We start from the raw sequence: 16,466 nt of genomic DNA on the forward strand, positions 1-16,466 counted from the left end.
TTGTTTGCAAAGTGATATCTGAAGGCGGAAAGTGCAACAAAGTAACAAGTGTAAGGCTGAAAATATGGTGTGGAGTAGACCCTGGGGGCCATAGTGTTCACTAGAGTCTTCTCTCAAAATAGCAAGTATTACGGTGGGTGAATGCTACTGCAACAAAAGACCTTCCAACGGCGCCAGAAATAAGCGTGCTGATGGGAGACTATTCTTGTCTTGATACTCCTCAGCAACGGCACCAGGAATCCTTCTGCTACGGCTACGCCTTTAGGGACTTCCTTGGCAAATATGCAAAGGATTCCCCTGTGGCCTTGGAGCCTTGCGTTGGTGTTCCCTCGAAGCGGAAAGGGTGATGTAGCACAGCGGCGGTAAGTATTTCCCTCAGTTTTGAGAACCAAGGTATCGATCCAGTGAAGGAATATCACAAGTACCTGCACAAACACAAAGAGCTTGCACCCAACACTATGAAGGGGTTGTCAATCCCTTATAGATTGTTTGCCAAGTGAGAACTGAAAGCAACAAAGTAACAAAGCAAAGTAAAAGCGAAAGTGGAAACGATAGGTGTGAATAGACCCGGGGGCCGTAGTGTTCACTAGTGGCTTCTCTCATGAAAGCAAGTAGATGGTGGGTGAACGAATTACTGTCGAGCAATTGATAGAACCGCGCAAAGTCGTACCGTTATCTAAGGCAATGATTATATCTATAGGCATCACGTCCAAAACAAGTAGACCGATACTTTCTGCATCTACTACTATTACTCCACACGTCGACCGCTATCCAGCATGCATCTAGTGTATTAAGTCCAAAAGAACAGAGTAACGCCTTAAGCAAGATGACATGATGTAGATGGACAATCTCGTATCTACAATAAAAGCCCATCTTGTTACCCTTGATGGCAACAACACGATGCGTGCCTTGCTGCCCCTTCTGTCACTGGGAAAGGTCACCACATGGTATGAACCCAAAACCAAGCACTTCTCCCATTGCAAGAATCATAGATCTAGTTGGCCAAACAAATCCCAAGACTCGGAGAGACTTACAAGGATACCAAATCATGCAAATAAGAAATCAGCAAAGACTCAAATATATATCATAGATAATCTGATCACAAATCCACAATTCATCGGATCTCGACAAACACACCGCCAAAGAGGATTACATCGGATAGATCTTCATGAAGATCATGGAGAACTTTGTATTGAAGATCCAAGAGAGAGAAGAAGCCATCTAGCTACTAACTACGGACCCGTAGGTCCGAAATGAACTACTCACGAGTCATCGGAGGGGCGATGATGTTGATGAAGAAGCCCTCCAACTCCAAAGTCCCCTCCGGCAGGGCACCGGGAAGGATCTCCAGATGAGATCTCGCGGAAACGGAAGCTTGCGGCGGCGGAAAATTGTTTTCGTGGATGCCCTAATTTTTTTTTGGAATTTTAGGCAATTTATAGGCCAAAGGCCTAGGGCAGGGGAGCGCCAGGGGGGCCACAAGCTTGGTTGCTGCGGCCTCCCCCCCTAGCCGCGACAACAGGGCTTGTGGCCCCCCTGTGGGCCCACTTGCTTGGCCCTCAAGCCTCCCGATCTTCTTCCGTTCTAGAAAAAATGATTTCGGGGATTTTATTCCGTTTGGACTCTATTCCAAAATCAGATCTGAAAAGAGTCAAAAACACAGAAAAAAATAGGAACTAGCACTTGGCACTGAGTTAATAAGTTAGTCCCAAAAAAGATATAAAAGGTAAACAAAACATCCAAGGTTGACAAGATAACAGCGTGAAACCATAAAAAATTATAGATACGTTTGAGACGTATCAGTGAACAAATTACTGTAGAGCAATTGATAGAACCGCGCAAAGTCATGACGATATCTAAGGCAATGATCATACATATAGGCATCACGTCCGAGACAAGTAGACCGATACTTTCTGCATCTACTACTATTACCCCACACATCGACCGCTATCCACCATGCATCTAGTGCATTGAGTTCATGACGAACAGAGTAACGCCTTAAGCAAGATGACATGATGGAACTGCTTTATCTCATCTTGGAGCCGGTGTTAGTGTTATGCCTCTCTCTTTATATCGTAGACTTGAATTGGATAAGTTGATGATACGTCTCCAACATATATACAATTTTTTATGGTTCCATGCTATTATCTTGTCAACTTTGGCTGTTTTGTATGCATGAATATGCTATTTTATATCTTTTTTGGGACTAACCTATTAACTCAGTGCCAAGTGCCACTTTCTGTTTTTTCCGTGTTTTTGAACTTTTTCAGAGGAGAATATAAAACGGAGTCCAAACGGAATAAAACCTGCGGAATGATTTTTTCCATAACAGAAGATACGCATGGTACATGGGAACCAAGGCAAAGGATCCCGGGGGAGGCCACAAGCCCCCTAACCGCACCCTGGGGGGCGCGCCTAGCAGGCTAGTGGGCCCCCCATGGCTCCTTTGGCCTTCTTCTTCCGCCTATAAATTCTCCGAAAATCCAAAAACGCTAGAGAGAGCCACGAAAATACTTTTCCGCCGCCGCAAGCTTCTGTCTCCGCAAGATCCCATCTGGGGCACATTCTGGTGCCCTGTCGGAGGGGGGATTCAGACACGGAGGGCTTCTTCATCAACACCATTGAATTTCCTATGATGCGTGAGTAGTTCACCACAGACCTTCGGGTCCATAGCTAATAGCTAGATGGCTTCTTCTCTCTCTTGGATCTTCAATACAAAGTTCTCCATGATCTTCATGGAGATCTATCCGATGTAATCTTCTTTTGCGGTGTGTTTGTCGAGATCCGATGAGTTTTGGATTTATGATCAGATTATCTATGAATATTATTTGAGTCTCCTCTGATCTCTTATATACATGATTTCGTATCCTTGTAATTCTCTTTGAGTTGTGGGTTTCGTTTGGACAACTTGATCTATAATTCTTGCAATGGGAGAAGTACTTGGTTTTGGGTTCATACCATGCGGTGTCCTCACCAAGTGACAGAAGGGGTAGCAAGGCACGCATCGTGTTGTTGCCATCAAGGGTAAAAATATGGGGTTTATATCTATTGCATGAATTTATCCCTCTACATCATGTCATCTTGCTTAAGGCATTACTCTGTTTGTTATGAACTCAATACACTAGATGCATGCTGGATAGCGGTCGATGTGTGGAGTAATAGTAGTAGATGCAGACAGTATGGGTATACTTGTTTCGGACGTAATGCCTATATGTATGTTCATTGCCTTAGATATCATCACGACTTTGCGCGGTTCTATCAATTGCTCGACAGTAATTTGATCACCCACCATAATACTTGCTATCATGAGAGAAGCCTCTAGTGAACACTATGGCCCCCAGGTCTACTTCACATCGTATTTTCATCTCTACACTTTTACATTGTTGCACTTTCCGCCTTCAAGTCTCACCTTGCAGTTAATTGTAAAGGGATTGACAACCCCTTTATAGCATTGGCTGCATGTTTGTTCGTTTTTGTGCAGGTACATTGGAGACTTGTCTTGATACTCCTACTGGATTGATACCTTGGTTCTCAAACTGAGGGAAATACTTACTGCTATTGTGTTGCATCACCCTTTCCTCTTTAAGTGAACAACCAATGCAAGCTCAAGAGGTAGCAATACACCAGTGGGCCACGACCCCAGGAGGCGCGCCCACCCCCTGGGCGCGCCTGGTAGGCTCGTGGGTCCCATGTGGCCCCCTCCACTTATTCCAGCACCCATCTCCTTCGCCTACCTCCAGAAAAAATCATTCCACAGCTCAAACCCGTGTTCTTGCTCATTTTGCTGCATTTTTCGATCTCCTTGTGCAAAGCCCCAATCACCAAACTGTTTTGGGGAATTGTGCCTTGGTATGTGACCCCTCCATTGGTCCAATTAGTTTTTTATTCTAGTGCTTTATTCATTGCATATTATTGCTGCCTTGGTGACCCTGTTCTTGAGCTTTGAAGGTTATTTTTAGTTGGTCCCAAGTAATTTTGATGCATGATATGGCCTCTAGGCACTTGTAGGAGTAGTTGCTATGTGTTTTGTTAAACTACGTTCGCTTTTATTTTGAGTCACTAAAAATTTCAGAATTATTTCAGAAAATGGAAGATGTCCAGGAAGAACTATCATGGTGGTTCCTCAAGCAAAAGGGGTCCCCATCTCGTGATTCGGGAGCCCGATCCTTATCAGCCGAGGAACGCACTGGTGCAACCATGTGAATGGCCTTCTGATGAATTCATGATTGATGCAGGTTTCAAGGACAAGTTTTATACATTTGTTCGCAACGCCAGGCTCGAAGAATTCATCTCCAATAAATGTAAATAGTATACTACACTCACTGCCTCTTTTGTTCATAGATTCAAATTTTGAGTTGGCCGTGACACATCCATACTGTTTGATCTTTATGACAAATGATATACTATGGATTTAGAGGATTTTAATAGAATATGCAAGATACCTGATTGGGGTAGTCCCAATGACCCTCCTAAGTCTTCGATTAGAGATTTTATTTCTGGTATAACTGTTGGAGAAACTAGAGATATTACGGAGGCTACCATTCATTTTCCTGCCTTACATTATTTTGCCCTCTTCATAGGTAGATGCATTAATGGCAAGCATGACCATAGTCAGCTCTGCGCACCTGACCTTAGTATTCTTAAGAGCGTAGTAACGGGTGATAGAAGTTTCAACATGGGAGCTATAATTGCTAGGAGGCTAAATAATAATGCTAAAAAAGGGCATTTCTTCGGTGGGATCTATGCCACTTGCATAGCAAATTCTCTTGGAATACCCATCCACACAGGAGATCCCCCGCTCCACACAGCTTTCCTTGATCGCGCCGCTATGATACGTTATCAGTTCCTTGAGAGGGATAATGAATCCCTCCTATACCATTTAATATTTAACCGACAACGTGTTTTCCATATTACCCTTCCTGCTCCTGCCTTCTTTGACTTCCAGGGAAAATGGAGATATTACATAACGAGAGGAGAGGTAGAGGAGTATGACAGGGAGGTGAAGGTTGCTCGCCTCCGTGAGGCACCTATTCAGGCGGTAGCTGCCGCGTCCCAGTACAACCCCCATTATGATTTTGGATATCGCCCGGACCAGCCGTGGAACTAGACCAAATTAGGCCAAAATCCTAAGCTTGTGTCTCTCACCGACTTTGTATTCATGCTCACACATTCACTTTGATAGTCGGTTTTCACACTCTTCCATTGTATCATCCATGCTAGTTTATTTCTTTTTCTTGCATTCTAATCGTGTGTTTGTTTAAAAATGAGAAAAACCAAAAAAAATTAGTTGTAAGTTTACTATCCAGCATGCTTAGTGGTAATTAAAAGAAAACCCAAAAATATTTCCCGTTCTTCTTTTGCTTGTTGGGAGCTTTCCCGTGTAAATAGTTTTCTTTTTCTTTGGGTCGAGGTAAAAGACCATGATTAAAATGATTAGTGGCTCTCATATGCATTATTGTTTATCCGTCAAAGAGCCATATTACTTTGTCTTCTCCTCTGAATTTGCTTGCAGATTCCAGCTTAGTCCAATGCACGAACACTCTTATTATTATTCATATCATTCGGTCGTGCAAGTGAAAGGCAATAATGACGATATATGATGAAGTGACTGAGCCTGGAAGAGCTGGTATGAACTCGACCTATTTTGTTTTTGTAAATATGACTAGCTCATCGTTCCTAATTCAACATTCTTATGAGAGAAACATGTTTGCAATGACAACTTAGAGATCATAGTTTCTGATGCCATGCTTAATTGGCTAGGAGCTTATAATGGTTTGTCTTGGATGCCAACATGAATTTCAAGATGATTATGATGTAGTGTGATAGGATGGTATCCTCCTTTGAATGATTCAAGTGGCTTGACTTGGCACATGTTCACTCATGTAGTTGAAACAAAATCAACATAGCCTCTACAATATTCATGTTTATGGTGATTTATATCCTACTCATGCTTGCACTCAACATTGGTTAATTTCAATGCATATTGATGACTGTTGTCGCTCTCTAGTTGGTCGATTCCCAGTCTTTTGCTAGCCTTCACTTGTACTAAGCGGGAATACTGCTTGTGCATCCACTTCCATAAACCCAAAGTTGTTCCATATGAGTCCACCATACCTACCTATATGCGGTATCTACACTACTAGGAAAAGGGCTATAGATGATATAGATACTAATGGCGCACCACACAAGCAGTGCGCCACTACTATATAATAGTGGCGCACCATGTGTGGACACTAATGGCGCACCACACACTCGGTGCGCCACTACTATATTTTTTTTATTTTTATTTTTTTTGCAAAACTACTAATGGCGCACCAGCAGCTGGTGCGCCATTAGTTAGCAGGGTTACTAATGGCGCATCTGTTAGTAGTGCGCCACTACTATAATTTTTTCGGTTTTTTTTTGCAAACTACTAATGGCGCACCAAAGCTAGTGCGCCATTAGTAACCAGTGTTACTAATGGCGCATCTGTTGGTGGTGCGCCACTACTTTTTTTTTGTAGAACTACTAATGGCGCACCAGAGGAGGTGCGCCATTAGTAACCAGGGTTACTAATGGCGCATATGTAGGTGGTGCACCATTAGTAACCTGGGACCAGCTAGATATTTTGGACAGCCACCTACCACACTCACTTTCCCCACTTTCATTCTCTCCACCTCCTCCTCCAAGATTGTCTCGGGTGCCTCCTCCTCCTCACCTCATTTGCATCATAGATTCACCCAAATTAAGTGGTTAAATTACCTTTTTTGATAGGTAAGTAAGGGGAAAGCTTTTATGTTGTGGATCTACTTTTTTCTCCCTCCAACAACGTGCACATGCACTTTTTATGGCCTAGCTAGATCTACGTATGTTTGTTGTGTTGCATATGTTTGTGGTGTTGCATATATGTTTGTGTTTGCAGGTACCGGTATTTGAAATGCGATAGTTGCCAATATTTTCCCGGAGCAGTCGTAGCAGTGAGGTTTCTCATCACAGAGCAGGTAAAATGTTGATGTTATGATTTTTTATTTTGCTGATCATATTTGCCTTACTTGTATGAATCTCTGGCGATGATCTAATTGATTGGAATTATTTTAATCATTCGTAATGTTTGTGTTGTTGCCATGTTGGAGCAGTCGCAGCAGTGAGGTTGCTAAGAGCTGATAAGGGGAAGGCGTTTGTTGATCTTTTAAATGAGAAAGCAAACGATTATGGGGAAAGTGAAATGGGCTATGTAGAAAGGACGTTAGGGTTCAGTACCCGGCATTTAGATGACAGGGATATAAGATTGGTAAAATTCATATATTTCACATGTTGAAATGTTTGTTCTGTCTACGAATTTCAGTACACAGGTACACTTTCCGCGGAGCAATTCATCTTCGCTTACCTGCAGATGAGGATGCAGTTGTGAGTTTTAATCATGGCTTTGCTCCGAGAGATGGACCTTACCGGCGTCACTGATCTGCTGTGGAAGAGGTTCTTCCAGTGGGAATTCGGTGAGGCTGACATGAACGTTGCCATCAAGAGAATGAAGGAGAGCGGAGTGCGTTACAAGTGGAAGAAACTCTTCGAGGTAATTGTAACGATTGATTCTCTAGTTATTGTTCTGTTCTTGCTATCTGCTTCGTTAAAATTAATTATGTATGTTGCCTTGATTCTTGAACAATTGGATCCTGTACCTTTGCAGGCAAAAACAGAAAAGCAAAAGCAAGTTGAACAAAGAATGTCCGCGGGACTCAGAAACAAATATGAAGCAGCAAACTGTAACTTACCAAGTTTTGTATTCTATAGCTGCAACCTGTTTACATAGGCAGTGCTCGGTTGGGTATGGCATGACACCTATAACTTACCAAGTTTTATATTCTATAGCTGCAACCTGTAGCAACTTAATAACTGCAACTTATATAAACTAGTTGTGCGGACATACTTTCTTGCCTGCGTATTTTGCTGCCGCACTGTGGACATCTTCCAAGTCTTCAATTATACCTGCCACGCCGATTGCACCTCATGAGTTATAAAATAGTTCAAACCGAATTGGACAATCACCTGATGGTGCATCTGAAGGGTTTTGTATTGAAAATAATGTTGTAAAAGTTCTTGGTGCTCGTTTGTCCTGGCTCTCCGCTCAGGTAATTATATCGTTTGGCCTCTTTGTATAGATTCTTGCTACTAATTTTTTAGTATTTAGTGACTGGAAATGGTGTGTTTCTGTGTAACAATCCGAGAGATGTATAGTGTCTTGGTGGTATCTTGGTGTGTAACATGTACTGAATTAAATCAACATTTATTAAGTTGTGGGAGAGAAGGGATGCTAATGTTGGAAATTTCACGTTGTGTTAATTAACAAGCGCAGTTCCAAGTTGCAATATTCCTAATACTTCATGCTGTTTAATAAGACATTTAACATTCAGTGCCATATAGTAATTCAAATGACTGATGTTTTGTTGTTCCTATTTTCATCAGCTACATTGTAATTCAAATGTCTGATGTTTCATGTTTTGTTGTTCCTATTTTCTACTGCATCCAGATATAGGGATCACGAAATATTTTCAACTTGACAAACAGCAAACACACAGCTCAGAGTTAAGATCTGTAATACAGAAGATTTGATATCCTGTAGGTACACACCCTCTAGCTGCATGCTTACTTCACCTGCATGTAGTTGTGCATTTGATATTCCAGAAACAGTCATTAGTGTTCTGTAATTGGATTTAACGATCCTTGCATTCAGCGGTGCTCATGTTGCAAATTCAACCTAACAATCGACGGCTTGTTTTCAAAGTGATGTCAACCACAGTTTAGAGTGTATTAAAATATGGTTATTTTCTGTTTTTATGTCACAGTAATTTAAATTCTGAAAATTTAGTTTTACACTCGATGTCAACCACAATTTACAATGGAGTGAACTATGGATTTATTGTTGTATGTCACAGTAATTTAAATTCTGAAAAGTTATTTTTTATAGTGGATGTCTACCAGAATTTATAGTGTTCTACAGTATGTTGAACCACAATTTACAGTTTTTAAAATTATGGATTTTCTATTTTATGTCACAGTAATTTAAATTCTGAAAAGTTGTTTTTGCGGTGACAATGTGAGGGGTTTACAGTGGTTAAGTAGATGGAATTACTCAGTTTTTATAGTTTTATAGTTCAATCATACAATTATATATGTGCCAAGCTTCCCCTTTTAACAGTGCTTCATTGTCCAAGTTTACAGTAATTTTAACAATTTTGACAGCGAATATTTTCTTCATTTACAGTAACAACGTTCTTGAGTTTGCAGTGATTATATGTTGCTCCAAACTGGAAGTACATTTTCCATAGGTGTATTATGCTTGATCTTTTTGTTCCGGTTAGTAGATAGCCTCTTTCCCGCAAAAAGAAGTAGATAGCCTCTTTCTAGAGTTTAGTTTGAATGTTCTTTTGTTAGCTACTTAGATAACTAGCCCTTTTTCGAACTTGGGATGTCTGTGTATTTCTGTTTTGGCCGAATGTGCAAGTAAGAACCCCAGCAACGCATCAACCCATTCAACTACTTGGCTTAAATTAGTTTCTGCACATTATGATCTGATTTTCTTTTGTTCCTATGATCTGTCACTCTGTGAGCCTTTGTAATTTGCGCCTATGTTCTGTTACAATGGCTGATGATGTTCAGAAAGAACCATCTAATGCTCGCAACAACATCAAGTAGATCTAACCCTTGGATCAATTCATCTATTTTTTGTAGGGACATGATCTTGCGGAAGATGGGCGACCATGCTTTGCTGCCACAAGTCTCCTTCACACAGTGCCGCCCGCAAACATGTCATGCAGCATTTGTCAATCAAACATGTGTTAGATGATGGAAAAGATCACACATGGCATTTGATTTCAAGTAATGATGTTAGAAGTTTCTCGGTGATGACCAGATCTTGAGGTTCCACGGTGATGATGGAAATATTCCACGGTGATGACCAGATCTTGAGGTTCTATGCTGCGTCGCAAAGGCTGGTTCTTGAAGTTTCTTGATTTCACCACAATTTTAGCAGTTTTGTGTACCAACTCTTTCAGCTTATTTGTAGCATGTGTGCTTCTGCACAATACTGAAGTTTTGAACAGTGGTAGCCTGTAACAAACCTATAAAGCCCTATGATGTTTGGCACCATGAGGTGTTTATATGAATCGGTAACTCTGTAACTCTTATTATTTTAATTGTTGGAGAGGAAAAGAAAAGTAGAAGGAATTGGCACACAATAAATATGTTAACTCTGCGATGTCTATCTCAAATGCCCCAATGTAGTTAGACTTTGCCACTTTTCAAGGAACAGTTCACTTAGTTGTCTGAAGTTATACAGAGCAGTATTTTGGCTATACCACTCTCTAGTACTTTTATTACTAATGGCACATCTGGTAGGCATACTAATGGCGCACCTGGGGTGCATACTAATGGCGCACCTGGGAGGCATACTAATGGCGCACGTGGGAGGCATACTAATGGCGCACCTGGGAGGCATACTAATGGCGGACCATGAGCTATAATAATGGCGCACTGCCTGGTGCGCCATTAGTATACCAGATACTAATGGCGCACCTGTGGTGCGCCACTAGTAAAAAAATCTAATGGCGTGATGCCAGTGGCGCACCTATAGTGCGCCATTAGTAGCCAAAATAGATGCGCCACTAGCAGGCCTTTTCCTAGTAGTGCTACCTGCCGTTCCAAGTAAATTTGCATGTGCCACTCTCTAAATCTTCAAATAATAATATGTTTTGTATGCCCGAACCGCTCATGTGGTGACAAGGGGCGGTCAGTATCTTCCATGCTAGGCGTGTTATCCTCGATACGTGTTTATTCACTATCACTCACAAGAAAGGGGCCGGTAATCCGAGTTCCATGCTCAAATCAAATCAAAAATATAATTGCAAACAAAACTCCCCCTGGATTGTTGTTGGTATGGATGGCACCCGAGGATTCGGCTAGTCGTGGAGTGTGATTGATCGGTGGTGGGGGAGTCAAAAATTTACTATTCTGTTTGGGAACCGCCTATAATATGTGTAGCATGGAAGACGGTGAAAACTCTTGGTCATCGCGTTGACAATGAAAGCATGCCACCCAAAATTATTTATCTCTGTTTTAAAAAGCTTGAGCTCTCGCACCTCTGCAAATCAATGCTTTCCTCTGCGAAGGGCCTATCTATTTACGTTTCTGTTGGTCATCATCTTCTTATTAAAAAGCACTAGTTAGAGAGCACCTTCGTCATTTATATGTTTTGCTATTAATTGATATTGTGTATGACTATGACTGGATCTTCTTTGCCATGAATTACAATTTCCAGTCGGCCTTTGGTCCTTGGAGGTGCTCTGCATTTATGTTTTGTGGTCTCAGAAAGGGCCAGCGAGATACCATTTATTCATATTGTATCATGATTAGTTTGATTGAAGTGTTGACGTTTGAAACTTAATATTATTGCTCGCTAGTTAATTAGGCCATTGATATGAGTATACCATGAGACCTAAATGTCATTGCTTATGTGGTTAGCTTATGATCTTGCTGAAAATCTGAATATGAGTTAGACATAATTACAACAACAAGATCAAACAGAGTTCGTAAAAGTTTTTCTTTTGTATCTTTTAGTTTATCAACTGAATTGCTTGAGGACAAGAAAGGCTTTAAGCTTGGGGGAGTTGATACGTCTCCAACGTATCTACCTTTCCAAACTCCTTTGCCCTTGTTTTGGACTCTAATTTGCATGATTTGAATGAAACTAACCCGGACTGACGTTGTTTTCAACTGAACTGCCATGGTGTTGTTTTTGTGCAGATATAAAAGTTCTCGGAATGCCCTGGAAACTTACGAGGATTTTTATGGAATATATAAAAAATATCAGAGAAAGAATCAATTCAAGATACGCTGCCAGTGGGCCACGAGCCCTGCACGCGCCCCACCTAGGGCGCGCCTACTAGGCTCGTGGGGCCCACGTGGCTCCTCCGACTTCATCTCCAACTCCATATAACCTCTCCCGCCCAGAAAAATATAGGGGAGAAGAGTTCATAGCGTTTCACGATATGGAGCCGCCGCCACCGCATGTTCTTCCTCGGGAGGGCAGATCTGGAGTCCGTTCTAGGCTCTGGAGAGGGGAAATCGATGTTGTCGTCATCATCAACCATCCCACATCGCGAATTCCATAATGCTCTCCATCGTTCGTGAGTAATCTTATCGTAGGCTTGCTGGACGGTGATGGGTTGGATGACATCTATCATGTAATCGAGTTAGTTTTGATGGGGTTTGATCCCTAGTATCCACTATGTTCTAAGATTGATTTTGCTACTACTTTGCTATGCTTAATGCTTGTCACTAGGGCCCGAGTGCATTGATTTTAGATCTGAACCTATTATGTTTTCATCAATATATGTGTGTTCTTGATCCTATCTTGCAAGTTGTAGTCACCTACTATGTGTTATGACCCGGCAACCCCGGAGTGACAATAGCCGGAACCACTCCCGGAGATGACCATAGTATGAGGATCCCATGTATTCAACATGTGCTAATGCTTTGTTCCGGTTCTCTATTAAAAGGACACCTTAATATCCCTTAGTTTCCATCAGGACCCCGCTACCATGGGAGGCTAGGACAAAAGATGTCATGCAAGTTCTTTTCCATAAGCACGCATGACTAAATACGGAATACATGCCTACATTACATTGATGAACTGGAGCTAGTTACGTATCACCCTATGTTATAACTGTTACATGATGAATGCCATCCGACATAATTATCCATCACCGATCCAATGCCTACGAGCTTTTCCTATACTGGTCCTTGCTAAGTTACTTTACCGCTACTGTTGTCACACTTTCTATACAAATTACTACTGCTACTGTTACTGCCGCTACCATTACTATCATACTACTTTGCTACTAAAATTTTGTTGCAGATACTAAGTCTTTCAGGTGTGGTTGAATTGACAACTCAACTGCTAATACTCGAGAGTATTCTTTGGCTCCCCTTGTGTCGAATCAATAAATTTGGGTTGAATACTCTACCCTCGAAAACTATTGCGATCCCCTATACTTGTGGGTTATCAATCATGCGCCACTCGAATGACTAGAGGGATGTCTATTTTGAGTGGGAGTTATTAGTAATATGATTAGCTATACTTAATTATCATGAACATAGTCAAAAGATCTTTGCAAATTATGTTGTAGCTTGCATTGTAGCTCTACTGTTTTTGATATGTTCCTAGAGAAAATTTAGTTTAAAGATGATAGTGGCAATTATGCGGACTGGGTCCATAAACTGAGGATTGTCCTCATTGCTGCGAGAAGGCTTATGTCCTTAATGCATCGCTCGGTGTGCTGAACCTCGAGCGTCGTCTGTGGATGTTCCGAACATCTGACATACACGTTTTTGATGACCACATGATAGTTCAGTGTGTATTGCTTAAACAGCTTAGAATTGATGCACCGAAGACGTTTTGAACGTCATGGAACATGCGAGATGTTCCGAGAGATGAAATTGGGATTTTATGCTCGTGCCCTTGTTGAGAGGTATGAGACCTCCGACAAGATTCTTTCTCTACAAATTAAGGGAGAAAAGCTCAATCGTTGAGCATGTGCTCAGATTGTTTGAGTGCTACAATTGCTTGATTCGAGTGGGAGTTAATCTTCCAGATGATATAGTGATGGTTCTCCAAAGTCACTGCCACCAAGCTACTAGAGCTTTGTAATGAACTATAACATATCAAGGACAGATATGATGATCCTTAAGATATTCACGATGTTTGACATCACGAAAGTAGAAGTCAAATAGGATCATCAATTGTCCATGGTTAGTAAAACCACTAGTTTCAAGAAGGTAACACTAGTAGGAGAAAGGCTACCAGTAGTGCTGGTTTTACCCTTACTAGTAGCACTGGGGCCAGCGCTACTACTAACACGCTACAGCTAACCTGTTATCAGTGGCGCCTGATTGAAAGCGCTACTGGTATCTACGTTAGCAGTAGCGCTGGAATAAATAAAGTGCTACTGCTAAGCTAGCGCTACTGTCAATATTCCAGCGCTACTGCTAATATTCCTGCTTTTAATATTTAATTCGCATCATATTTATGCCCCCCTACGTATTTGTGCAAGCTCTATACAGTGCATAATTTGCATCACATCATACACATAAAGTATCATGTCATATAACTCATCATCATCTTACGTACCCATCTAACAACTCATCATCATCTTAATCATATACCAAGTTAAAATCTCGTAAAACAGAAAAATATCATAATAGTCATCATATGCATGCATCCTGTCGTGGTTTTGTCACGGCAGATGTCCTCATGAAAGGACTTAGTACTGGAGCCATCGCACCTTGGTGGCGACTCAAGGGGTTGAGCGGGAGAGACACGGCGATTTACCCAGGTTCGGCCCCTCGTGAGGAGGTAAAGGCCTACGTCCTGCTTTGAGTTGTATTGATGTGGTTTCGATTACAAGGAGGGCGTAACTCGCCAAACCTAGCACTCGATGATTTCTAACCTGCCCTCTTCTTCCCTGGGACTCGCCTTTATATACAGGTCGAACCCCTAGGGTTTTACAAGGATACTTTCCTTCCTACAAATCGTGACCTCTGCGGTCTCTAAGTCGCCATCCTTTAAAGCTTGGAGACCTTCAGGAAATTATAAACCGCCATACAACTTTTGGTCTTGCCAGGCCAAGGCCCAAACCACGCTCAGGTGAATCGCCTGATTTGCTGACCCGGCCCAACTGGGGCGGGTTATTAACATGTAATATCCCCAACATTAGGCCCCAGATTGACTTGAACTCTTTTCACGCCAATATTTCTGCTCAGTTAAAGGTGATTCATTCTTCATTCTTCTCTATATGTGAGAAACTTTAACCCGCCATCTGGCGCTGAAAATCTTTAAATCGCCAAACCATTTCTCGTCGGCCTCTTCTTATCCCTTGAATTCCGGGAAGACTGACATAATCCCAACGGATCCTTTGGTGTCGTTATCCCAAAATTTTCGGAGCGCCATTATAGAGAATCTTTTTATCCTCCGGCGGTTCCCGCTCACGGCGCCTCGATTCCAGCGCCTGCCCTGTTAAATAGGTGAGGGGGACAGGACTGGCGCTTCCCACCTACCAGTCTCATCAATCTCCTCCCCATTATCACAGCGAGGAAACCACTCCGCCTTCCGAGGGCTCCGCCGCCGACCGCAGTTCCTGTCTTCGCCCGAAAGCTTCGGTGCCGCGCATAGATCTTCGCCGCCGTCAAGCTCCGTACCGCGGCCGATCTGCTTGCCGCCATCGACCACCGCGTCGCCGTCGACCAGCTCGCTGTCTGCCAAGCACTCCATCACCGCCGAAGATCTCTGCGCTCGACAAGACTTCCGTGCTACTCCAACAGGCTCCGTCGCCGTCGATCACTTCCGACCGAAATCATCAGGTTAGGTCACCTCTCACTTAAGAACAGATCCCATCCCTCTTCGAAGTTTCAACATCTCCATGTTCTTGATGCCTTTTGTGAATATCTGCTACCTGTCCTTGACTAATTAATGCAAACGTCGATGAGATAGCCAATGTTTTTAATACCTTCATTTATCTGCCCTTGACTTGCATGTTTTTAGAACACTATTTCGTCAAATGAACGATATCACCTTATCCTGGTAGTAAATTGCTGCATCCAGTCATTTTTCTCATGTTTTTTCGACTGCCCAGTAGATCCATAGTTTACCTGCTCATTGCGTAAAGCTGTTTGTAGTCTTCACACTTCACCGTTTCGAGCAAATGTCTCCGACACCTTTAGAACATAACTCTCGTGAATAGCCAAACTTCGTAAGTCGCCATAGTAACCCAACCCGGATCCTTATATGGCGGGTCAAGCTTTTCCCTTAGTCCATGAAGAAATTACTTGGCGAATCAAATGAAATTATTTCACCCCTTAAGGTAGATATTCAAGGCGTGTAAATTCACCCATACTTTACTCCTTTGTAGCATGGGCGCCGTTTTCAAAAGTGACTGGCTCCCTACCAAAGTCGATGACTCCATACTAGCAGATTATGTGAAAACGGGCAACTTGGACCCTCAAAATGTTATCGGCTAGCGTACCGGGTTCGGAGAAGATCTCCCTAACCCCAAAGAAGGGGAGATAGTCGTTTCATGAACGTCTGCCTCCAGGATCTGGGACCTAACTCGATAAGTAACCTATGCCAGTTCCAAGTGTTCTGTGACGCTTATCTGTGGATGGAACCCTCAGTTCCCTTATTCTGGTACTTTTTCCACCTAAATCGCCAGACGGAATTTCACAATGGTCCCAGCCTGGAACTTGGCGGTGTAAATGTTCAGCGCCGCAGAGATAGCCCGTTTCCCTCACTCGCCATCCAATCCATCCCAAAGGCTGGGGCGAGTCTTGGTTCTACTGTCAAGAGACATCACCCGCAGGAGAAAACAAGCTTCTAGGCTATAGGAAAGACCGCCTTCCAACAAACTTCAAACTTCCGGACAAGCTCACCGAAGAGG

At 42.5% G+C, this 16,466-nt stretch overlaps 1 protein-coding gene and 1 long non-coding RNA gene across 2 annotated transcripts; both read left to right on the forward strand.

Annotated features, from left to right (window-relative positions):
* Nucleotides 1–7,239: 7,239 nt before the first annotated feature.
* Nucleotides 7,240–8,466, forward strand: LOC123428642. Its single transcript, XM_045112845.1, has 5 exons — nt 7,240–7,331; nt 7,418–7,552; nt 7,667–7,742; nt 8,044–8,108; nt 8,443–8,466. Exons 1-5 carry the CDS (start codon nt 7,299–7,301, stop codon nt 8,464–8,466), a joined length of 333 nt encoding a protein of 110 aa, XP_044968780.1. The 5' UTR covers nt 7,240–7,298.
* An 87-nt stretch (nt 8,467–8,553) lies between these two features.
* LOC123430518 lies at nt 8,554–10,142 on the forward strand. The gene is made up of 2 exons (XR_006622952.1): nt 8,554–8,595; nt 9,709–10,142. It is a non-coding gene; the product is annotated as an uncharacterized LOC123430518 (long non-coding RNA).
* Nucleotides 10,143–16,466: the final 6,324 nt, after the last annotated feature.

Source organism: Hordeum vulgare, chromosome 2H (genome assembly GCF_904849725.1).
Source record: "Hordeum vulgare subsp. vulgare chromosome 2H, MorexV3_pseudomolecules_assembly, whole genome shotgun sequence".
In the NCBI taxonomy this organism is placed as follows: Eukaryota; Viridiplantae; Streptophyta; class Magnoliopsida; order Poales; family Poaceae; genus Hordeum; species Hordeum vulgare.